Consider the following 25,534-nt stretch of genomic DNA (forward strand, 5'->3'; position numbering starts at 1 on the left):
AATGTAAACTTAAAATGTGATGAGTTTTATGAAAAATACTTATTAAAGTACAGAGTAGCTTAAAATTCTGTGGAGCTGGGAGTGGTATGGTAGGGGGAGGAGAACCAGGAGGTCTCCGTGAGGAAGGAGGTAAAAATAATGTGTGGTCTGTCTCGTCCTCTATCCTCCCATCTCCCTGCTATCCCCTCCTCCCACAGATGTGCAACAGACGTGTAACTATCCTAGAGTAATGAATCAGGGTGGTGACCAGAGAGGATGAAAGGGAAAAGAGAACCCTGCTCTGGCCAAAATATCATTCAGAGAGTTTCTTTCAAATCAAAGAGATGAACATAAATACTGGTCTGATTACTGCATTAACTATTTTTTATCTTCTATTTTTTCTCTCTTTCACCTACATTTTCCTTCCAGAGAGAGAGACAGGGAATTGCAGAGAGGCTGCAGTAGATGTGGTGAGTGGGATGGGTCAGAGGTCACAGGTCACAGGTCACAGGGGGGCTAAGACACCATGGGAAAAGGAAGGAGCTGGAAAACAGAGCTGGCTGGTTACACACTGCACGAGCCTCCAGTAAATAACACCCCTAAAAAGAAATATCAAAGGGTCCACTATTTTCTTCAAATCAGATGGCAGCAGGCAGAGCCTGGATGAGATTACCCTACTGTGGAAGTGAGCCCTAGAGTCTCAAGAGGAAGGTTAAAACCTTCGTTTTCATGTACCTCATTTTTCTGAGGCTGCTTCCTTTACTCTTTTGGTTTTCTCTGCTGAGCTACAGTCATTTCTTCCTTAGGAATTATTACTCTTTGAAGTCCTTACTGACTTCATGCTGCTCCTAAAACACGTGTTTCTTTTAGGCCCAAACACTTTTTTAAATCAAAGAGGCTTCCTTCCAGCAGCAGCATGCAGTCAGTCGCACCTCTGGGACACTGTCTGGTGGTGTCCTGGCAGATCACGGTGGGAGACAGAGATGGACAGATGGCAGGGGTTCCTGCCCTCGGAGACCTCAGATTACAGAGGGGAGAGACGACTGGGTGCAGAGAAGGCTGTTTGTCATTATTGTTAATAGAAGCAGTGGAACTGAGAGGTTTTGAGCATTTCCCAAATGCTTGGCTTGGTGTAAGAAACTATAATCATTCTTTAATTTGTGCCTGCTTCATAGTGTTGTTTTAAGTCTTAAATGGACTCCTTTCTATAAACTCTTAGGAAAGTGTTCATGGAAAGTGCTTATGAACCGTTAGGTATTCTATTATTACTTACCTTTCAAGCGCATACAAATGTGGGCTGAGTTGATTCGTTTCTCTCTTTGGAACAGGGCCAACTCCTGCTGCCAGGGGGAAGCAGAGCACTTTTTATGCAGAAACAGAGATAGACTCAAGTTTTTATTATGTGGCCTTGGAAGATTTGTGGCTCCTCTCTCAGTTACCATACACCATGCCAGCGATGCCAGCCCAGCACAGTTTCCCCAACCATGCAGAGCCTCTGGGGATGGAGCAGGTGCCTGCAGGTTCCTGTGTTTGAGTTCTGGGTGACTCAGGGTGGTTCGGACTCACACAGGCATCAGCAGAATGTAGTGAGCAGAATCTGGTCATCTGGTCAGACTTCCTAGCCTTTGCCCATCCCACACGAGGCCCTATGGTAGAAGAGGAGTGTGAGAATGACCGCACACAGGTTCAGCTGGGAGGGCTGTTTGATCAGGCATGTCACATTACTGCTCAGATGATCTAAGTTTAGTTCAGTTAAAGTCACATGCATTGGTCTTCCACTATGTGTTAGTTATCAGCGGGGCCCTGGAGTGTCAGAGATGAAACTCCATAGCTGCTCCCGAGGCACTTGGGGCCATTAGGACAGACAGGTCATTGCAGTATAGACCAAAATCTGGGCAGCACCCTTTGGGTGTCTAAAGGATGGACAACCTCTCTACTTTAGCAGTTGGAGAATGCCTGCAAGAAACAACACCCAATCTGAGTATCAAGGACCTAAAACATTTCCCTGATGCATGAGTTGGGGAGTGGGTGGTTAGCTGCAGAAAGGGGAAGGGAATAAGATTCCAGAAGTCAGGGACAAAATGAGCGAAGTCACAGGGAAAGAACAGAACATTAGTGTTCCCTGTTTGGAGCACGTCTTGTGCCTCACTCCCATCAAAGCTGAGAGAGGAAATATAATCTGTTTGCAAAAGTTCTTATGCTCTGGAGTCTCCTCTAATGGACGAAGCTGAGAAGAGGAAAAGAGGAAGGCGCAGATTCAAAACCAAGATCTTCCTCAACTGGCCCTCCTTTAATGGCAAGAGAGCCCCCGAAGGGCACCCAGAATGGCATCAGCACCTAATAGACAAGCCCTGGAATGAGAGATGACACAGAACTGCCCAGAACATTGGAAATGATTCCTAAAGCAGGATGTGGCCTCTGCAGAGATGTTTACTCCCCGTTATTAGATGACTCTTCAAGACTTTCTAAGAGTTGTATTTCCTGAAGACAGAGCTGGTCTTTTCAGACCTTTGAGGCCTAACCAGCTTAGAAGAATCTTTAAGTGCTCTAGCCCTACAGTCAGACTAATATGTGTTTGAATCCTACTTTGCCACTCACCAGGTATATAAGCTTGGAATAAGCTTGGAAAATAAAATGCCTAACTAAGCCTCAGGTGAGGAGAATAATGTCATTTTATCTATCAGATATGATGGTACATATAAAGCAGTGAGCATAGTTCCCAGCATATTAAGTGTAACTACCTTTACTCATTTTGATATTAGCATTGGTGTTAGGATTAGTATTTCTTTTAATGTGGCATTAGTGTTAATATTAATATTAGTCTCACCATTACAAGTCAAAACATCATTTATGGCTCAACCAAAGTTGATTCAAGCAGAGATTCTACTATGTGATATCAGGGTGGTTTCTTTGGAAGCTTGAGTTTGTGTTCTGTGTGGTACGTCTCACCAGTTCTTGTCTTCTCTTTCCTAGTCATCTCTCACTGGAAACTGGGGGGACAAAGCAGGACCATATCTGGTTGGCTCCAGGGAGAGTTTGTTTAGGTCTCTTGGATAGTTCCCTGTTATCTACAATAGCTAGCAGGCTGCCTTTCAGGCTTGTCCGCTGTCACACTCTACTTCATACCCCGGGCTGCATCTTACATCAGGCTGACATGAAGCAGGCCTAGAACTGGGACTAGTGTGATCATGCTTTATGCAGGGCAGTTCCCAAGAGAGACCCTAAAGAGAGTGAGAAAAGCACTAAGGAGTTCTGCAAGAAGGCAGGTTCAGTTGCTGTGTAGCTGCAGGTTGATCCTGTCAGGTGCTTTGGAGTGTAATTTGCAGCACAACAGTTATTTCACTTTGAAGTTTGGGAGTTGGGAGTTCCAGCATGATTCAGTCATGTCCAAATGAGGAGGCTTCAGTCGCTGACGGGCAGGCTTCCTGAGAAGTGTGATGATGTGGGTATTGGATGTGTGGACATTTAATGTGTGGGCATTGGATGTGTGGGCATTGAAGGGATTTCTGTGGACCTACGACGGGGAGTAATAGCATCTACTACAATTTAGTTCAAGATCTCTGTTTCTTCAAAACATCATCCCCTCTTAAAACTTACCTTTTCTGCACATGTTGTTGCCTTTGCTTAGAATATCTCTTACTTCTTTTTTATTAGCATTCTAGATCCTGTTTCAAATGGTAAACCATTTCTGCTGCCATAAAACTCAGTTTGTACTTACAGTCATTATCACTCTGTACCATGATTCAACTGCACATGTATATAACGCACTTAATAATTTATTGTCTTCTTGAGGTCAAGAATTGGTTCTTAGCCCGTTATTTTTAGCCTATATTACTGAAAGGAATGGTGAGGCAAGAGCTATGTAATACTTAAGGATCTGATGTTCGTCAGGTTGTATTGAGCAAATCATGTGGTTGCCTTTTTTCCTTGAACCTGAAATCAAACTGTTTGGCAATGAAACAAGTTGTATTTAGCAGCCAAAATACCTTTGTACCTTAAACAGTGGATACCTATTTCATCTATTTGTTTGATTGTCATTTGTAACTTTATTCAGCAAATACTTATTGAGCATATGTGCCAGACAATTGGCTGAGAACTGCAGATATGAGGATGAACAAGACCTGAATGATCCCATGCCTCACAAAATGCCATAGTGCAGTGTAAAACAAACACACAGAAACACAGCTCCATGCAGCATGGTAACGGTTGTGATTGGGGAGTGTAGGGAGTTACAGGAACACACAAAATCTCAGGCTTGCAGTTCATGGAAGCTTTCCAGAAAAGCAATGTGAGAGTTGAGGCTTAAGGGATCAATGAATGTTCAAATGAAAAACTTTTTACCAATAAAATATTAATTGATTAGTTTTACAGTCTAATTAAAGTCCTATCAGTCTTTGAAATAAACTTTAAATTTATAAAGATAATTATGTAAAATAAGTTCTTTGTGATACCACACAAGTTCAACTAAGTTTGTTATCTGTGTTCTGATAGTAATTTATCCAAGCAAGTCAGTGAGGTGCATGCTTTCATGGATAGGACCTTTCCTTAAGTAGCTGAGTGCTGCCACAGGAATCCTGGAGGAGCCATGGCGATCAGTTAAACTTTGCCCTTTAATCTTTGTGGTTCAGATCCCTATCAGTGACATGAATATGTTTTTACATATGTTAACTTTTAAAAAGCTTAAGAAGTTCCTCAAAAAACTAAAAGTTGAATTACCATATGATCCAGTGATTTCATTCTGGTTATCCATTCAAAAGAACTATAAGCAGAGTTTCAAAAAGATGTGCACACCCATGCTCAGAGCAGCACTGCTCACAACAGCCAAGCAGTAGAAGCAGCCAGACTGCCTGTGTACAGATGAATAAATAAGCAGAATGTGGCATATGTGTATAGTGGAATATTAGCCTTAAAAAAGAAGGGAATTCCTCTAACACATGCTACAACATGGATGAGGAACAAGGGCATCATGCTAAATGAAATAAGCTAGCAATAAAAAGACAAATATTGTATAATTCCACTGATATAAGGTATCTAGAGCACTCAGAGTCATGGAAATAAAAAGTAGAATGGTGACTGACAGGGGCCGGGGAGAAGAAAATGAAGATTTTTTGTTTAATGGGTATAGAGTTTCAGTTTTGCAAGACAAAAATGTTCTGGAGATTGGTTAGACAACAGTGTGAACATACTTAATATCACTAAACTGTACACTTAAAAATGGTTAAGGTGGCAAATTTGATTGCATGTGTATTTTACCATGACTTTTTAAAAAGCTTTAAAAAATGGAAGTAATGATTTGTTTATATTTATTTCACAGTCCTGAGATGTGATCAGTGATATAAAAGGGTTGAAAAGTACCCTGACTGGTGTGGCTCAGTTGATTGGGCATTGTCCTGGGAAGCAAAAGGTCAACTAGTTCGATTCCCAGTCAGGGCACATTCCTAGGTTGTGGGCCTGGTCCCTGGTTAGGGCACGTGTGAGAGGCAACCAATCCATGTTTCTGTCCTTCCCTTCACCTCTCTCTAAAATTAAATAAATAAAATAATAAATAAAAATGAGATCAAAAGTAATGGGGGTTCAGCCCATGTAGTGGTGTTGGAGGGTGGCTATGGCTTGAGCTTTGCCCTGTGGGCAGTGGGAACCTCTGAAAGGTTTGAAGAGAAGAACTTTGTCCATTTGTGACTCAGAAAGTAGAGGATGGGTGGGAAAGAGGCAGCCTCAGCGGCAGTCTGGCCAGTGCAGAGGCTGTGGCTGTGGCCAGCTTGGAGCCAATGAGAATCTAAATGTGGGCAGGTCAGTGGGCTGGTTACTGGTGGTGGTGGTGGTAGAGGATGAAGATGGAGTAGATTCAAGAATTATTTAAGAGATAAATTAGACAGACTCTGTGATCTATTGAATTGGCAGATGGCAGGGGGTGGGGTGAAAGAGAGGATGGAGTCAGAGTGACTCCTACTTTTCTGGCTCTGGTGACTGCAGAAGTGCAGTGCAGCCTGCGAGAGAGCTGAAGACCAGGAGGAGATGTGGAGGGTATCTGGGCTGGAAGCCCAGACACTGTACCGGGCATATGTATGACATTATTCCATTCCCAATGAACACATAACTGATCAAGAATGAATGTTAAACGAGGTCCATGTTTCTGAGGCAGATTACCTTCCCAAATTATTTATGGGGTTAAGAAAACAAACATATGGTATTTTGCAGTTCACAGAAGTGCTGTAACCTCATTTTGTGGTGTTTTCTCTCTCAGTGAATTGTTTTCTACCAAGCTGCCAGTTCAGTTATCAGACATGGGTTTTGTCTCCTCACAGGAGTTGGGACAGTTTGATGATGGTAGAGAGAGGATTCAGATTTAAATGATCTGAAAGGGGTCCCAGTTCTGATGCCCATTAGTTAGGGGACCCTGGACAGATCTCTGAACCTCTCTGAGTGTTAGTTTTCTCAGAAGGAAAGTGGGGCATCATAGGTAAGAAGAACTGCAGTTGAAGAAATAGATGAGAGTCCTTTGCAAACAGCAGCCAAGAGATTGTTAGCAGTATTTTTGTTGTGGTTGCTTTGAAACTAATATTAAGCCTGGAACATGGTAGAAAGCCTCTCTGGAAAATACAAGTAATGCTAATCAACTTCTAAATAAGAGTGGACAACAGGTTGCATTACCAACTCTTCTCCTTGCTGTCACATTATCAGTCAGACTGAGAGCCAGTATCCAAAACAATCGTATTTTCACCTTAGAAATGAAAAAGTAGGCATGGTTTTGTAAGAAAACATGTTGTTAGCAAGCTGACATGATAAAAATAACTATTGGCGATAACAATAATGAGGGACTGGCACAAAGTTAGACTTCACAGTTAAGCTTGAGATGGTGTTATGACAATGTTTCCACTCCTGCCCATAATACCCCTGTATTATCCACAGGGAACAAAAGCAAAGCAAGACACACTAACACTTTACTAGCTGGGTTGTGAGTAGCACATAAAATTCTCAGGAGAAATGATTCCGGTATTTACCACGGCCAACACTGCCTTGTGGAACAAGCTGACCACCAGTTCGCCCCAGGAGGGGTAGAGCCGTATCAACTGTAAAGACTACTCTCACATAGCTAAGTGGGCCCATTAAGTTGTTTACTGATTTGGATTAAATAGCTCTTAACAAGCATAGGCCACTACATACAAGCCACTTATGTGAGCTCGTGGCACTTGGCACCATTCTGTAGCTTAGAAACAGAGACAACCTTTGTCAGGCAAAAACAGTTCATCAGTGTTGGTTGATATTGGTGGTTGGTTCCCTTTTGCTTGCACCTGACCTGGTTCATGGTGACCACTGAGAGAGCCTTCAGCAAAGTCGATTTGGTGATTGTCAACAACAGGCCCACACTGGGTCCTGTAGCTGAAGCTAGAAGGTGAAGTTCAAAGCTGTACCCTTTGCAAACACTAATGCTTTTTATCTTTCTTGCCTTTTCTCCTAGAAGTATCGATATCAAGATGAGGATGCTCCACATGATCATTCCTTACCTCGACTCACCCACGAAGTGAGAGGCCCTGAACTCGTGCATGTATCAGAAAAGAACCTGTCTCAGATAGAAAATGTCCACGGATACGTCTTGCAGTCTCACATCTCTCCTCTGAAGGTCAGTCTGGTTGCTCCTGGAGCTGGCTGCATAGGTGGTCTGCTTTGCTAAGGGCGATGTTTGCTGGCCTGACTAAATGAGGTTCTTTTAAAAATACTGCAGCGGGCTGTGATTGCCAAAGGGTTTTTCTGTGGTTTAGAGGCTAGCCTGGAATTCCCGACATGGGGGCAGTTATTCTTGCAATTGTTTGAATGTCTGGAAAATCCATGTAGGTGCTGAGGATGGGTTAAGGGTAACCAAGGGTGAATAATTGAAAGGAGAATTAAGGTAACCTCAGATTTTAAAAGCACAGGAGTACATCAAGGTTTTGGTCAAATGCTGTCTTTCCATCTCTTTTCTGGGTTCCTGATGAAACAATGGAAGTAAATGTAACATGGTAACACCCAGTGATTTCCATATGTGTAGGCTGAAATGGAAAAGGTGTGAATGGCCTCAGAAACAACTCTATCTTATGCTATATTTCTTTCTATTTGGTGTCATACTTTTCCAGCTTTCTACCTTTTTAATTTAATTTTAAGCAATTTCTTGATAAATGGTATTTTGACAAGGAGGGACAAATAAATGGAGTAAGAATTTCTGTGCTCCTTTTTCTTTGCTGATGTTATGGGATGTTGTGCTTTGAGTAAAAGCTTATGTGTTGATTAGAGTTAAAGAAAAATGGAACTAGAGTCAGTGATGTGTGATAGAAGAGAACTGAATGGAAAGTAAAGCAACAACAAAACTACCTAATAACCTAGAATGTAGGTAAAGAAAATTTTATTTTCTTAGCCAAAACATCCACTTTTGCAGCACTTCTATATGGCTGTTTTGCAATAAAAAATATAGCCATAAAGTGGCCTCGATGCTTTCTGGGATTTTATTATACTTTCTAAAATATCAAAGAAAGGCTGAATTATGTTTAATATACTTCCAAAATTTGGTACATTTAAAATACCCTGGAATCCTAAAAATGTATTATTGAATAAACTAGCTCTAGTTGCCACAAGTTAATTAAAATATTAGGCTAATTGTAAAATTCCATTAAGTATTTTATAATATATAAAATATATTAATATTATGCTTCTGGAATTCATTGGTCAATTCTTCCCAGAGTCTCTTTGGAAATCATTGAATGGCTGGTGGAAAAGGATACATTTAACCCAGATAAAATAAGATTAAGGGGATTTATCACTTCCTTCTTAAACCTCAAGGGCTGTCACAAGGAAAACACAACACTGGTGTCACGCAGGGGGCAGAAGCTGTGCCGCTGTAAGACAACAGTTCCTGACAGTGAGAGCACTCCCCGAAATGCTGGAGCTCCGTGTCCCCAGAAATCTGTCAGGCTTGGATGACCACCGGGTGGTATGGTTGAGGAAGGACTCCTTCTTCAGCAACAGGGGGCATAAAATTGTCCCTAAGGTTCAGCCTAACTCTAGGAATCTAATTGTGTTCTGTGAACAGATGATTACCTTCCTTCTTTAAGGGCCCTTCCATTTTTGCAGACAATTGCTTATTCCTATTTTGTGTGCTGACCATTAAAAATTGAGAAAGGGCAGAGCTGGGAGGTTGGATGGCATTGAGTGGTAAAATTTTAGTTTATTTCATTTTTCTACCTTGTTGAATCACTCTAAAGCCCTCCATGGAACCTTCCTTTTCTCCTCCCCTCCCTGCCTAGCACTTCCTTTTTGATCAGCTTTATAGCCTAGCTCCTAAAGGCTGCAAGCCAGTGGGGATAATCAAGGCTAGTCTGCAGCTAGCTAGGTTACAGTAAACAAAATAAAAATTAAAAATAAATATATATATGGAACAATCGATAAAAGTATGATAGGATTTTCATTTTGTGCATTGTGTCTTCAGCATATACATGATAATATAATTGTCTGAGCATTTACAGTTTGGGTGATTGTACTATGTGTGATGCTACTTAATGCCTCATTTGGAAACTGTATATTGGAGTTGAAGGCAAAGGTTGTTGTTTCTAAAGATCAGATCTCAGCTATAAAGGGATAGTTCCTATTTTACCTTTATCTCCCACCTTCCAGGAATCTGAGCTATGTCTTCATTTTTGGTTGTTTTTCTTAACTTAGGTTTTCAATTTCTACCTTCTATTTTATTTCTTATTCTGTTCTTTATATATATATATATACACACATATATTTTTTCATGGTTTTTGTGTATTCATGTTTTTATTGAAAGTAGCTCACATCAATTTTGAAAGTAGCCACCTATGAATTTAAAAAAACCTGACATGAAATATTAAGGTTAAAATAAGTTTTCCCCTTCCTTTTGGAACCACCAGCTCAGCGGTGGGAGCCTCAAGGTATGGTGCAGAGGGTGGAAGGGTGAGTTCATCCAGGACTTCTGCGCCCAGGCTGTGAGGTAGCTATTTGCAGCCAGGACTTTTCCCTCATGACAGGCTCGAGTTGTTATTTATACCGAACAAGATATACTTTTAGATATTTCTTCTATCAGCTATAGTGAGAGGGATAATGGTGCAGTTTTCTAGGAAAAACACAACTCTCTGGTGTGTAGAGTTGTGCCAGTTGGGTGATGTAAATACTCTCGCCGTGGCCGATTTCCGGCTACCAGCCCGAAGCTACTGAATGGAGGAGTCAGAAGAGGGGTGAGGGAGGCTGTTGCAAGCCCAGGCGAGCACAGTGCCCACCACATTGTCAGGCTCAAGCGCACGTGTCTTTACAGCAACAGGACACATTTCCTAATCCAGTTGTTGAGGGGTTATTATACTCTCACAGTTCCAGTGTTTGGAAAACCTGCCATGATTAAAGTCTAATGAATTATTTTCTCGTAAATGAAGCCCATTTGAGTCAGAGGAATGCTAAGAAGGTACAAATTCTCCTTTAGGGGTGGCACAATTTCAACTCTTTGCTTCTTCCACCTGTTTGGTGCTCTTGGGTCAAGCACCAAATAGGTGGAAGAGAGAGGAGGCAAAAGCAGATACTGCCCCCTGAATCCTACTTAGGAGACACTGTAGCTCTCTAGTATAAATTAGGAATTCACACACGCATGCCTACAGAGTGTGAGATGGCTGGGTAACACTTTAAATGTCATACTGAGCAGCCTCTGGACTGTTAGCTGAGTAATCTCACTGCTGCAGGTTTTGCGATCGTTTTTTCCATCACTGTGTGTCACTCGAAGCCTTGGTTCTAAGATTCATCTGCACCTGGTATACACCCACTGCCTGGCTGATAGATGGGGCTTGCTAGGCTTGTTTTCATTACAGTGGCTTGGCCAGTGTAAAGTATGGGGCTGTGAGGAGAAATGCATTTTAGTGGTCAATTCAAGGGAATTTGTTTTCCTTGCCTCAAGATGGAAATGCTTTCTCTTCAGGTGCTACCTATCATGGTCCACAAAAGAAACTGGCCTACAACAAAGCAGAATATTTTTTTCAGTTTAGGTCAATTCAATTAATATTGAGTTACTACTATGTGCACCATAATAGGTGATAGGGAAACAAAGGGCAGTAAAGCATGATACACATATACATACATATGTATTTCTCATGTGTACATACACACGCATGTAGATATCTCACTACCCTATAGAATCTGAGTTCCAGTTGTTTGTTACTTACTCTTACTCTGCAACAGCAATTCAAATTCCCAAAGCTTAGGCACAGTGAGACACCAGGCCATCTAGTGGAGTACTCTCTCAGAGAAAGAGAGAGACAGAGAGCAAGAGAGAGGTGGGAGCAGGCTGACTTATTTTTAAGAGTCTGGACATCGGAATACCTGGGTTTTTAACACTAACCCTTTCATTTACTAGTTTTATGAGCTTGATCAAGTTAACCTCTCTGTCTCAGGTATTGTGTCTATACAATATAGGTAATAATAACATTTATCTCACAGGATTCTTGTACTAATTCAATTATATAATACATGTATTTACACTACTTAGAAAGTGCCTGGCACATATTAAGCACTCACCAAATGTTGTCTTTTATCTTGTTTATTATTATCAACCAGCTACCATGGCAAATACCTTATAATCACTTATTTTTTTACCTTATTGTATCTCTAAGATATATTATTCCTGATTCTAAAATTAAATAGCTCCCTTCAACCACAGAACTAGTAAATAAGATTTCAATATTTTTAACTCAGATCCCTCTGAGTCCAGAGCTGATATGCTTTATTACTCCTGTGTTATATCACTTTTTCTAAATTGTTCTGCTATTTTTAAAGAGATCTGACATTTAAATTTTTATTCATTTTCTCTTTGTGTGTAAATGTTGAAGCTCCTTTTTTTTCCTTAGAGCCTTATTTTATGAAATTAAACAGATATAAAAATAAGGGAATGTTTTAAAAAAAGCTTTCTAAATGAGAACCATGAAGAGTGCTGATAGAGGGAAATGAAATATTATGAGGATATAGAAGGAAAACAGGTTCTACATTTAAAATATTTTAGTCTGCCCAGTAGAAAACTCCCAAAAGACTGTGTTCCACTCCCATGACAACAACTAGTACTTGGGGACTAGTTTCCCCTTTAAAATTCCATTGAGACTGTAAGAATTTGTTCCTGAGCAGTTGAAGAATCTTTCACATTGAGGTGCACTCCTCACACTTAGCACCTGTGTCCTCAGAGGACCCGGTGAGTCCAGCCCACAACGCCCCTCTGCTTCTCCTTCCCAGGACCCAGTAAGATCTATTTCTGTAATTTTTATTTGGCTATTTACTCTTTTGTTTTTTAGTTGTTCATTTTATTGTATTTTTCCATTACCGTTTATCCTCCCACAGTCCGTGTCCATGTGTTATTTATTCTTTTAAAGTGTTTGCTCTATATTCCTTAATTTCTAATATATTTTATTTATTTTAATTTTTTTTTTTAGAGAGGGAAGGGAGGGAGATAGGGAGAGAGAGAGAAACATCAATGTGTGGTTGCTGGGGGTTATGGCCTGCAACCCAGGAATGTACCCTGGCTGGGAATCGAACCTGGGACACTAAATTTCTTAAACTATCTTATCATTTTCAGAAATAATCAATGTAGAAGTTACACATTTGGCCACCAACCAGTGAATGAACAAAGCTACTCTTTATGCTCTGTTTCTTGTTACCATGGCATTTGTCAGACTGAAAATCTAGCTGGCTGTTTGAATTCCACTTTTATTCATAACCATTAGTTTTGTTTCAGTTTAATAACTTTGCTGTCATATTACCATTATTATGTTAACACTCTTAAGGTCAGGGCCTCTGTTGGTTTTGTTCATTATACTGTCAATTCTTCCATAAATACTTGTTTTAAAATTAATTGAAGTATTAATTATTTGTCTCTGGGCAGTTGTTCACACTGACAGAAATTAAGGCATAGACTTCTTGTTTTTCCATTTCTGCTGTCCTATTCTCCCTTACCTACTTATCATCGATACAGAATTTCATCCATTTTAAACCAGATTATTTCCTCATGTATTCCATATCTGAAATCTGGAGGTGTCCTAGAATCAGTGCTATCTTGTGATGAAATTTGGCAGCATCTGCTAGAGTACATAAGAAAATGTTGTTTCTTACAGTTAAAGCCCTCTTAGACTTAGTGCCTATTGACAAGGAAGATTAAAGTTCTCTTTCATAGATTGGTGTGAATTGTTTTGATCATATGAATATAATTTATCTCATTGAGACCAGCATGAAGAGCTCTGGAAAGGTTTACTGGAAAGTAAGCATATGAGAGGTTGGGATAAACTTTTATACCGTTGAACAATCAGGCGTTTGTAGAATATATAGGAAAACACTGGTGAATCTGTAGACAGTGCAAGTTTGGAATTTATAGGGGGATTGCTCAAAAAGGAAGAGCTGGTATACAGAACTGCAGGCAAGAAAGATAAAGTGTACTCTGTGTCAGTGACGATTTTCTTACCGGAGTTCCCAGGCCTGCTTATAGGAAGGTATGCTTTAGCCAACACTGTGATAAATCCTCTTCCTCCATGAAGCCTTTTCTGTTAATTGCCTGACTCCACCGGGTCATAACATTGTAAGGCTTGTGGAGTTTATGGTTAGCTTCTCTCTATACACATTATTTTATTTTTCTAACTGACTTTTGTGGAACTATGTATTATCCTTTCTTCTAGATATTCCATTTGTCTTGCTCTTAATAAATGTGTTAACTTCTATTAAATGGACCACATCTTTGTTTTGTTTTTCTTTTTTCTCTGTTACTGGCATCTACAATGACACAAGCCCAGGATTGTGTTAACAAAGTGGGACTGATCCTACATCTGGTGGGACTTTGTCATCATTATAAGGAAACTAAAGGGATGAATGCTGAAAACACTGACTTACTGAAGGGTTTCCCAGAGACTTCAATATGATGATAAGTAATCTGATGGAAACATATTTCCTTTAAGATGGAAATATGTTAATACACAGTATTTCCCAAACATATTGGTCATGGGACCTTTTTTTAAAAAGAAAAAAAACTGTTGGGCACATAAGCTTTAAAAAATACTGTAACAGACATGTAGACTATAGCTAATAGAGCCAAGAGAAAAGTATAACATAAAAACTCACTCTAGCCCTAGAGTCAGACTCAGCCAGATTCAAATTCCCAGTCCTATACTCAGTAGTTGCATGAGCAATTTTCAAGTTATTTAACTTTCTTAAGCCTGTTTTTTTTTTTAAATTCGTACAATGAAATAATGGCATTCTCTCTAATCTGTTTCTGTGCAGCCTGAGTGAGAAAAATCTATATAAAGACCTCGGCTGAGAGCTTGACCCATAAACACACAAAAATGTTGTCCATTTTTATTACTAATAATGTTTTTTGATTAGTATATATTAGCATGTTGGGTGGACAAAAGTAGGTTCACAGCTGTGAGTAGGTAAAACACAGTTTATTCTTATATTATTATTTATTAATTGTTATATTTATTAGTATAATTACTAACCTTTTCTTGCTCTCCCCTGTTGTTATGCCAATGTTGTTGGCTATATTCTCTGTGTTGTGATGTCTATCTCCGAGACTGTTTTTAGAACTGGCAACTTGTACATCTTAATTCCTTCCCCCTTTTCACCCATCTTCCCAATCCCTTTCCTATCTGGCAACCATCAAAACGTTTTCTGTGCCTATGAGTCTGTTTCTATTTTGCTTGTTTGTTTATTTTGTTTTAAATAAGAGAAATCATATGATAGTTGTCTTTCTTTGTCTGACTTATTTCACTTATCATAATTACCTCTAGGTTCATCCACATTGTCTAAAATGGCAAGATTTCATTCCTATTTAGTGGCTAATATTCTGTGGCTTATACATACCACATCTTCTTTATCCATTTGTCTATCAATAGAGAAGTTAGATTACTTCCAAATCTTGGCTACTATATATAAATAAAGCTGCAATCAACATAGGGGTGCATATGTCTTTTCAAACTAATGATTTGGGTTTCTTCAGGTATATATGTAGAGGTGGAATTGCTGGGTCATAAGGCAGTTCTATATTTAACTTTTTGAGGTAACTCCATGCTGCTTTTTACAGTGGCTGCACCAATTTACAGTCCCACAAATTCACTGGGGTTCCCCTCTCTCCACATCCTCACCCACACTCATTGTTTGTTGATTTATTGATGATAGTCATCCTGATACATGTGAGGTAATATCTTATCATGTAAACCTTTTTTTTTTTAAAGGCTACCGTAGTTGGGACTTTTGTTACTTACAACCAAATACAACCTTAGCAATACAAGGACCAACTCTTAGGTAGGTAAGATGAAAATGAGGACAATAAGAGACAAATAAAATTTACTAGGCAAATGCAGTAGCAAGGATGCTACAGAAAACCCAATTTGGGTTTTAGAAGTAAGAACAATAGAAATGATATTAAACATTAATATCATTACTGAGTATTTTACACCTTAGGATTACAAAATAAGATAGAGTTATTTAATCTGAACATCAAACCAGTATCAATATGAATAATAATCTTTGTTTGGGAGCCCGAACATTCAGGCACAGAGGTAAACTTGCCCAAGGTCGCAAAATAAGCAAGGGGCGGAGCCAGGAATGGAATCCCAGTCATTTCATGCCAAAGTGCATTGGCATCCCTCTGTACCCTTTGATACTGATAGAGCTCAAGTGTATACTATTGAGTAAGGCAAGGAATGGAGATGGGAGACCAGACACCTGGGAGAGAAGCTGGTTTAGGTCTCAAATCCATCTGTGGGCTCTAGGGATGAGAGAGGTCAGGACATTAACGTCACACTACGAGAGAGCAAATAGCAAACTTTGGGTTCAGATTCTGATGAAGACAGGAGGGTCGACTAACTGTAACTCAGGTTTTCAGCTAGAAAGAATATGGTAACCCCTAAATTCTTATAGTTATGAGATCAGGCAACAGTCCCATGGGTGAACAATGCTGGAATAAAAAGTCCAGACTTTTTGAGAATTTTATGAAAAGATCAAGTAGAAGTACCTGTTGTTAGAAATTCATCAAGCACTTCTTAAGCCCATAATATGGACAAAGCATCATGTTAGGCAAGGTGAAGGCTACAAAAATAACTACAACATGATATGACTGGCTTTACAGGTGGTTCAAATTAAGTGAGAGAAACCAACTGGTGCATAAACAGCTTCATATTTGGAACTGCTCTCAGTGACCAGTTAGTAGTTTTGTTTTTTCTCCTGAAATAAGAATGAGCACAGGGCTGGTATGGGCCTCTGGAATGCCTTCAGGAACCCATATTCTCTCTCTGTTTTCATTCAGAATAGGAGCAACATAGTGGACACATGGAGGTTGGTGGACCTCCTGCACTCTCTCTGCATCCTAGGCAGGACAAAGAGAAAGGCCAGGTGCAAAAGATGCAGCAGCTGTTTTCCTCTCCTCTGTTAGGGAACTTCCCTGGAAGTCTTGCACAAGAACTCTGTCTTACAGTACCATTGGCCAGAACTGTGTCACATGAGCTTTCCTGTTGTTATGGACTGCATGTCTGTGTCTCCTTAAATGTGTGTGTGGGAGCCCTGGCTTCCAATGTGATGACATTTGAAATGGACACACATGACACTGGACAGACTATTAGAAGAAGTGGACAGAAGAGGGGAAAGGGCACAGTTTCTGGCCAAAGCCAACAAGGTGGGATCTCAGGGCTTTGGTGTGTGAGGTTAGATGACCTGACAGGAGACAAATTCAGGGAGATGCCATTTTTAGAGAATCCCAGGTCCATCTTTTAATATTCCAGTGGTGATACCCTGGTCCTCTGCCTACGAGCGCTGTATCAAAATTTTGGTGAAATGAATCAGAGCTGCAGTCTTCAGAATAGAGCAGCTGGTGTGGGAGCTTCTGCCAAGTACAGCTTCATTTCCTCCACACCAGAGCCAGTGGCTGAAAAGGTTGCTCTCAATTGCCCCCAGGATCTGAGGAATTGTTACTCTCCTGGTATTTTTAGGGTCTGTGCCAAGGCACTGGAGCAAAGCCCTGCTGACTCTGATGGCAGTAAAAGTGGAGAGAACAGGAAGATAAGGCTTTTGTCCATAGTGGGATGGATTAGATTAGACTCTGAAGAACATCCTAAAAGGATTTAGAATGCAAATGCCCAGAAAGGCTGTAAAATCTCCATCCTCGATGAGGAACCAAGGACTCGAGGGGGACCCGGTCTGCATGATCTCTGACCCCTGCTGTTCTCCTGCCTTAGTGCCCATGCTCCACCTTGCTGTGGAGGCCTCTTTTCTCTTCTCAGTCTCAGAAAGAGTATCCTTCCCAAGAGCTTGCCCAGCTCTAAGACTCTCTCGCCCTAAACCTAACCTTCCTGTTCTCCAGGGCTTGATTCCAATATCATCTCCCAGAGAGGCCTTCCCTGCCCACCCAAAGTAATGTAGCTCTTCACACACCCCTGTCCCTCACTCACTCTGAATAGAGTCCCTAACTTATTGAACTGGACATGAATTTGCTTAAATTGTCTATCTCACCTAGGAGAATAAGCCCTAAGAAAGCAAAACACTGATGTCTTATTTGTAATATTTCTCTGGTGCTTAGGGCATTCCCTGGTCCATTGTAGGTGCTCAGTAAGTATGGGGTGGGGCAGAACTAGGTTTATAGTTGTTTATGTGGAAAGTAACATAATAATTAATAAATAATAATCCAAGAACAAACTCTGTTTCACGAATTCACAACTGTAAAACTATTTTTGCTCCACCCTGTATATTTGACTTCATTACTCATGGGGTCAAATCACTTTAAAAATGTAGTTTTTTTCCTTGCAGCAATATTATTTTTATTGATATTACTATTAGAAAACTAAGCTGATTTTTCTTTTAAAAATATAATTAGAAATTTCAAAAATGTAAAATCTGTTCATTTCTGTCTCTTGCCACTAGGTGGAGGTAGTAGCTGAGTGGATGGTTTAGGAAGCATCTGGTCTTAGAGAAGAAACTGAGATTTAGGAGGCTAAAGTGAGAAGCTCTCAGATAATAAAAACATAAGAAGTATTTAGCAGAGATTTCCATAATTGTGAATAACACATTCTGTTCCCGACCCAGACCTTGGTGAGAGGAAATGGTTGAGTAAAATATGGCACAAAAGCTCCTGTTCAAAATGCTATGCAAATAAAACATTTCTTGATTCAGTTCTCATTAATTTGAAAGCTATTATGTGATAGAATTCTTCAAATAATCTTGGATATTTAAGCCAGAAAATGGAAAAAGGAATAAGAAAATGGTAGGCACAAGCCTTACTGCAGATGTCACAATTCTAGAATGCTCTCTAGAGCTAGCCTGCTGTGAATTAATGGGCTCCTACAATGGCTTTGGAAAGACAAGTCAGTGAAAGGACATCCAGATCTCTTATTTCTCTCATCTGTAATGCAATTATAACAACAACAGTAATGAATCTTCTCTAAGAAATACTAGGTTGCTCTATATAATAAAGCATAATAAGCTTTTTTTTAAATAAGTCTTTTTGAAGATTTTATTTATTTATTTTTAGGGAGAGGGGAAGGGAGGAAGAAAAGGAAAGAAACATCAATGTGTGGTTGACTCTCATGCACCGCCTGCTGGGGACCTGGCCTGCAACACAGGCACATGCCCTGACTGGGAATCAAACCAGCAACTCTTTGGTTTGCAGGCCGGCATTCAATACACTTGAGCTACACCAGCCAGGGCATACATGGGAAGTTTTTAGAAAGCACTTGGCACCTAGTAGATACCCTAGTAAGTGGCGCTTATTTTATATTTAAAAAATAGAAAATTTATGTGTATGCAACAGCAAATCTGAACTAAAAACTAATGAGCCATTTGAGCTCTCAATAAAGATGGCACTCCTATCACATCTTCACTTTTGCCATCCTTGAGAGAATGTCTTTACGCGACAGAATACTCCATCTCAGCTAAGCAAAGTACATTATCCAAAATTATCTTTCAAATGAATGTGAATGTCACCTTGACTTATTCAAATGAAGTGTAGCAAATAAGTTGGGGACATGGCCAGGCTGGGGACATGAGTGATCCAAACAAGACTTAATGAAGAAATGTACTTTTCCTTTGTGGCTAGTTATAGAGGATGGTAGAATGTGTGTAAAATCTTTTAAGATGGCTACTTAGAGAGAAGCATTGATTTAGGTATATCATTCCTTATATGCTTATTTAAAAAATATTACTTTAAAAAGTTAAAACATGTTACTTCATAGTAACGAGTTGATATATAGCAAGCATTGAGTAATAAAAGAGATGTTTAACAAACTTATTGAATTCATATATTAATCACATTAAAATCTAGAAATATTATTAGTAACCCATGAAAATGGAAGCAGGTTTTGTTCAATGTCTAGCAATGTATTCACAATTATACCCTAATAATTTAAATGCATATCAAATGCCACTTCATTTGTATGGTATTTTAATTTTTTCATTTTAAATTATTTGGGGTCCCCTAATTTATTTGGGGTTCTCTTCAACAAAGAGATTTTGGCTGTATCATTTTTTTTTTCATTTATATTTGTTCAGCAAAACTGCTAAGTTCTGGGGAGAGGATATGAGGCAGCTGCTAAAGTCTGAAACTTAATTTCATAAATTTTTCTTTCTTCGTATTGATGTCTGGTCACCAAGCTTTCTGTACAGAGGTATTTTAGGAGGAATAATAACAATAATAAAATGTAGTCTTTATTGAATTTCTAATATATACAAACACTATTCCGAATCCTTTATATGAATTGAGTTATTCTATTCAAGCATACCATAAGATAGGTTTCTAATTATTCCCAATTATGAACAAGGAAAATGGGCACAAAAAAAGTTAGAAAAACTTTTCTAAGGTCACACAGTTAGTCCTTGATCTCAGATATGAGTCCAGCTAGTCTGATATCAAATCCCTCAGTCATAGAGTGCTATTGTTATTCATCAGCAAATGAGAGTCTTACAGTTTTAAAACTAAAGGAAGCAGTGAAATAATCAAATCTAGGATTTTCAAACTTCAAGTGAGCCATTTGAAGATGTGAAGTCAATTTACTTGGTAATTTTAGAATAGAAAAAAAGAACAGAATAGAAAATATGAGAGTACATCACAGGTACAAACCTTCACTTCAGTTTAGTGTAGGTGTGTTCAGGTGTATACTGGCTCACAATGTAAAATATAATTTTTATTGTAATCAAGGTCATGAAAGTCAGGAAGCTACTAATCAGGTCCAACTTCCCCATTTGACAAAAGAGGGTATAGGGTGGGGAAAAAGAACAACTTTGGTCCAGAGAAGTTTAATGATTCCCTAGAACACACTGATCAGAAAGGGCAGAGCCTGAAATAATAAAAAAAAAACTTTATAAACTACTATTATTTTCTCTGCTCAGCCTCTGTTGTGGCTGTCATTACTACCAATTAAGTTACTTAAACCAGTGGTTCTCAAAGTTGTGTGTGTCTCAGAATCATGCAAAGGCCCAGCCCCATCCTGCTTCACCAAGCCAGGGGCTCGGTATGTTTATTACTTCTGCCAGTGATTTTGCTGCACACTGACTCTGAGGAACTGCTATCTTGAACTCCCCACTGCCACAGCACGTATTCAGTGATTGTCATGTACATTGCCAGAGTTTTCGTAACACCAGGAGAAGCGATGGAAGTAGTCAGAGAGCTTTTCTCTTTATAAGAGACTTAAATTTTCTTAGGAAAATCAAGATGTACATGAATCCTTTAGTGAACAGAAACTATATAACTAAGTGTTTATTTAACCTTACTTAATAAGTACCAATAGTATTCCAAGAAGCAATTTTAAAATTCCTCTATAGTCATATACTAAGGAAACCTTATAATGTTTATTTAAGAGAGAATGTTTTCTGAGAAAATGTGGTAGAGAAAATTGAATTGATTTTCCCCAACACACAGAGGAATTGCCAGTGTCAAACTAGTGGAATGAAGCCCAAAGCTGCACTCCCGAGAGGTATTCCCTAGGCCAGCTGACTCACCAAACTCACCCTGAAGGCAGATGATCTGTTCCTTTTTTATTGGCAGAACATTGAAGGAGTTAGAGCTCCTGGCCAATTTCAAGGTCACAGGTAAGTTCATTTAAAATGCACTCAAGAGACTCTTATTGAAGTCCCTTCACATATAACACTAGTGGAGAACTGCCTCCCCCATCCCCACCTTAAGGACCATTAAGCTGAGGGATATGTAGAAGCCATGGATCTCTGGTAAAAATCAGATTGAAATTAGAGTAGCTGCACTTCAACACTGATGCTCTAGAGATTTTTTGGTTTTTACCTCCTCTTACTTTCTGTCAAGGCATTAATTTAATCAGTTGTTTCTTTGGTGGTTTATTTTCTCAGAGAATAATAAGACATTTATATTACTAGCTTTTAATTATAAACAAGCAATATAAAACTTCCATATAACATTTCTAAAAATAGGCTTTATTTCCCTGGTACACATGGTTAAAGCAGGGCTGCTATTAACCATTCAACATATTTACATGAATTTGAAAAAGGAGCCCTTGCTCCCCCACAAACAACATGACACCCTGCTACAATTCACACCTTGTATGGAGCCAGGCAATATATTCCCCAACTAGCCAGATGACCAGTTGTTCAATAGCAAGATCGTAGAGCCATAGAGCATATAACTAAGTGGGGGAATTTGAAATAATAAAATCTAACTCCTTTATTTTAGACATGAAGAAAGTAAGAGTCACAGAGGCTATGGGACTTTGCCTAGACAGACTCAGTTATCGCTAAAGATGAGACAGAAATCTGGGTCCCAGATTCCTAGACCAGAGTTTATTTCTTCATTTCACAGGAAAAGTAAGAAGAAGGTATGTTCTACCCAGCAGGTCACAGAAGCTGACTTATTCCAATTTCCAGGAGATGTTGCTGGAAATTATCACTAACCTTTTCAGTTGTTTATGCCAATTTTCACCTTTCCCAAAAGGCCCAATCAGGTTGTTGGCACTGGGCAAAAATCTTTCTCATCCTAAATCCAGCTAAATTGGGTGCATCAGTTTGCTTCAACAAGAAAACATTGCCTTATGCTGATATCACTGTACGTATTTTTGTAGTCATTGATGAGATAGTTATATAAAGCCAGATGTGAAGGAGCCATGTCTGAAAGGACCCATCTACTGCGAGCCTGTCTTACCAGCTGCCCTCTCGGAGCTGGTGGGCAGCAAGGCCTTGCTGTCAGAAATGCGCTGCCTGGAAAATCCTGGAGCCTCCCTGAATCCTGGTTTCCACATTTGCATGTTGAAGGTAATAATGAACTTAGGGCAGTTTTTAAGGTTAAGGAGATTTTGGTTTGTTAGGTTGAATTTTACATTCTGAGCTCACAGCACCTACCACCTCTGCCAGATTCCTGTGGCTACGTCCACCTCTCCTGCATATTTCTCCAGACTCTGTTTTCCCTTCTATTTTCTTCTCATTCCCACTTTGCAGAATGATCATCAGGGAAGGAATCAGCAACACAGGGCACAGAAATAGGATCTGGGGGGATTCAGCATGCAGTCAGTTCAAGGAGTTGCCAGTATGTGAGTTTTCAGAAAAGTCAGTATAATTTTTGGCTATGCTAATGGACTTGTCATACCAAGAACAAAGAGATGATGATTCTGCCCTGTTCCAGAGTGCACCATTTGGCTCTAAGAAGCATATTTCAGGGAGCAAATTGGAGTGCTTTCAGAGATGGACAGATAGGCTGGTGAAGGGATTAAAACCATGTCAGATAGAAACATCAAACGCACAAGCAATGCTGTCCTTAGAGAATAGACTCAGCTCAGAGGACACGTAGCTCTGGCTTCAGACTGTTTATGAGAAGCAACTATTCTGTACATTTTCTGTAGACACCATGATCTCTAGAGTAAACAATGAAGAGACAGAGTCCAAGAGCTGTCTGAAGACAGAAGGGCCTGCCTCATTGGGTGTTGAGCTGCCTGTCACTGAAGGCATTTAAACAAAGGCTGGACAATCCTCCATGGGATATTGTAGAGATGATTCACACATGAAATAGGACATTGAACAAAAGTGATTTTAACTTTTTTGAAATCATGAGCCCATTTAAAAAATTAACAAAAACTCTGAATATTTTTCCCAGAAAAAAATCTTTGTGCATATATGCCCACAATTTGCATAAAATTTCAGGGATGACATGAGTCACTTAAAGCCCATCTAGGGATTCAGTAAGGACCATAGACTAGAGGGTAAGAATTTTTGGGTGGAATGAATTTCAAGTTCCCCGCCATCTCTGAGAACCTATGATTATCATTTTTCTACCTCACAGTTTCTGCCTGGATAAGGAAGGAATGCTTGTCTTTCTCAAGAAAACTTTGGTCAGAAAAATAAGAGACAGCCTCTCGATCCAGTGTTGGTGAGCCCCAGCTGATTCCACAGTAGGTCTCTGCAGCAGAGATCCACAGATTCCTCCAGACAAGAAGGAACGCAGGTGCATTTGCTTCAGGAGCAGGTTCTCAGTGCAGCTTCTGCTTCTGATGCCATTCCTCTCAGTATTGTTGATGTATATTCCTAAGGCAATTTTCTGTGTTTATTAGTATCATAAGCTTTTACCAGCTATGCAAGCCAAGTGCTATAATATCTTGCCTCTTTGAAATCGGTTTTAACTGTTATAAGATTGCTTTCTTCATGCTGAATGAAAGTTGCATCCTAGCAAAAACAAACTGATTTCAAATTACCCCATCAACTTTCTAAAATGATGATGCATTTTCCATAGAATTCAGACACAGAGAGTTTTCAATTATGTGGCTAGACTGTTCATGGAAATGTCAGTCATAAAATGTGCACTAGATATTTATTCTTTCATCAGGATCACTGAGTGTACTTGAATGGGATTCTTCTTCTTTTCTCTGTACCATTAAGATATTGATAGGTTCAGAGTTGCTAGGTTTGAAATTTTAAGAATAGCTAGCTCATAACATTTTATTTTCTGCTCCCAGGGCAGGGTTTCTTGCTTATAAATCAAGCTGCAAATGTGATGAATTGGATGTCTCCAACTCAATTAGCTTAATGTGGGCAGGAGGATTTCCAGGGTTTGCAGCCTCTGTTTTACTAATCCTCTCAGCAGACTGTTATATAAAATGTGGCTGTGTATTAATGCCTGAGTGTCAGGGAAACATGGTTGGTATTTTTCATTCAGAATCCAATGTCATTCTGTATTCCATAGCTTTGATTTGAACTGAAAGGCACTGAATGATGGTTCTCAACATGAGTTATATTGTTGCAAGCCTTACCTTGTTGTCTTTCTGCCTTCTGACCAAGTTAAGAGAGTAGCCTAATAGAATTGCAGTTGCCACTGGGTGATTTAATTGGGAAAAATTTCTCAGCAATTTAAGGAAAACTGCAGGACCTGGAACTCTTTCTCTGTCAAATAAATGATCAGGTGCAATGGGCCCCAGCAAAGCAGATCCTGGCAGTTTCAAAAGCTTTTGACACACTCATCATACTTTGGTAGTGAAATTTGTTGGAGGAATTGATTACACAGTTGGTTTGCTTTTTATTTTCTTCAGGACAATGTATTGAGGCCACGAATAATGCTTACTTGAAAGAAAATATCTTATATTAAATACATTTTATGCTTAGGAACATTATTTGGCACCTTATCTCTATTGTCTATCTGTTACCATTCATTAGCTGAGTTATTGCCTTATGTATTTTCTTCTTGCCCCTCCTCTCTTTCAATCTCTCTGCCAATCGCTCTCCATTCTTGCTGATTAATTGTTAAGGACAAGGACTTTGAAATGATGCCCAAATGGTCAAGTCCAAGTTCTTCCACACCTCACTGTGTGTGACCTTGGGCAAGTCATTGGTCTCCCTAGGCTTTGCATTTTTTATCTATCCCATGACAATATCAGTAACCAGTTTATGGGAATGAGAATTTAGTGAGCTTGAGCACAGTGCCACTGTGCTCATGGTCCATTAAGATTAGGGGTAGTTGTCGAAGAAAATGCTTGGTATGATTTCAATTTTCTTGAATTTGTTGAGGCTTATTTTGTGTCCTATCATGTGGTCTGTCTTTGAAAATGTTCCATGTGTATTTGAAAAGAATGTGTATTTAGCTTCTTTGGGATGAAGGTCTCTCTCTATATATATATCAGCTAAATCCATTTCATCGAGGGCATTGTTCAATGCCACAATACCTTTGTTGATATTTTGTTTGGAAGGTCTGTCCATTTTTGACAGTGGGGTGTTAAAATTCCCTACTATAATTGTATTGGTGTCTATATCTTTCGTGAAGTCCCCCAAGATTTCCTTTATGTATTTGGGTGCTCTATGTTGGGTGCATATATATTTACAATGTTTATGTCTTCTTGGTGGATTCTTCCCTTGAGTATTATGAAGTGACCTTCTGGATCTCTCTTTATGGCCCCTTTTTTGAAGTATAAGCACAATTTATAATAGCCAAGTGCTGGAAGCAACCTAAGTGCCCATCAGTAAATGAATGGATCAAAAAACTATGGTACATTTACACAATAAAATTCTATGCAGCAGAAAGAAAGAAGGAGCTCCTGCCCTTTGTGACAGCATGGATGGAACTGGAGAGCATTAT

The 25,534-nt window shown here is 39.5% G+C and overlaps 1 protein-coding gene across 12 annotated transcripts in view; it reads left to right on the plus strand.

Moving 5' to 3' along the window:
* DLG2 (discs large MAGUK scaffold protein 2) overlaps window positions 1-25,534 on the plus strand; it is a 1,904,207-nt gene that overhangs the window by 928,604 nt on the left and 950,069 nt on the right. For all 12 annotated transcript variants that reach the window (XM_036030125.1, XM_036030122.1, XM_036030121.1 and 9 more), the window contains one exon: window positions 7,439-7,600. In XM_036030125.1, coding sequence (XP_035886018.1) covers window positions 7,439-7,600 — 162 coding nt within the window. The remainder of the gene's footprint in view (window positions 1-7,438; window positions 7,601-25,534) is intronic.

This window comes from Phyllostomus discolor, chromosome 6 (genome assembly GCF_004126475.2).
Source record: "Phyllostomus discolor isolate MPI-MPIP mPhyDis1 chromosome 6, mPhyDis1.pri.v3, whole genome shotgun sequence".
NCBI classification, from domain to species: domain Eukaryota; kingdom Metazoa; phylum Chordata; class Mammalia; order Chiroptera; family Phyllostomidae; genus Phyllostomus; species Phyllostomus discolor.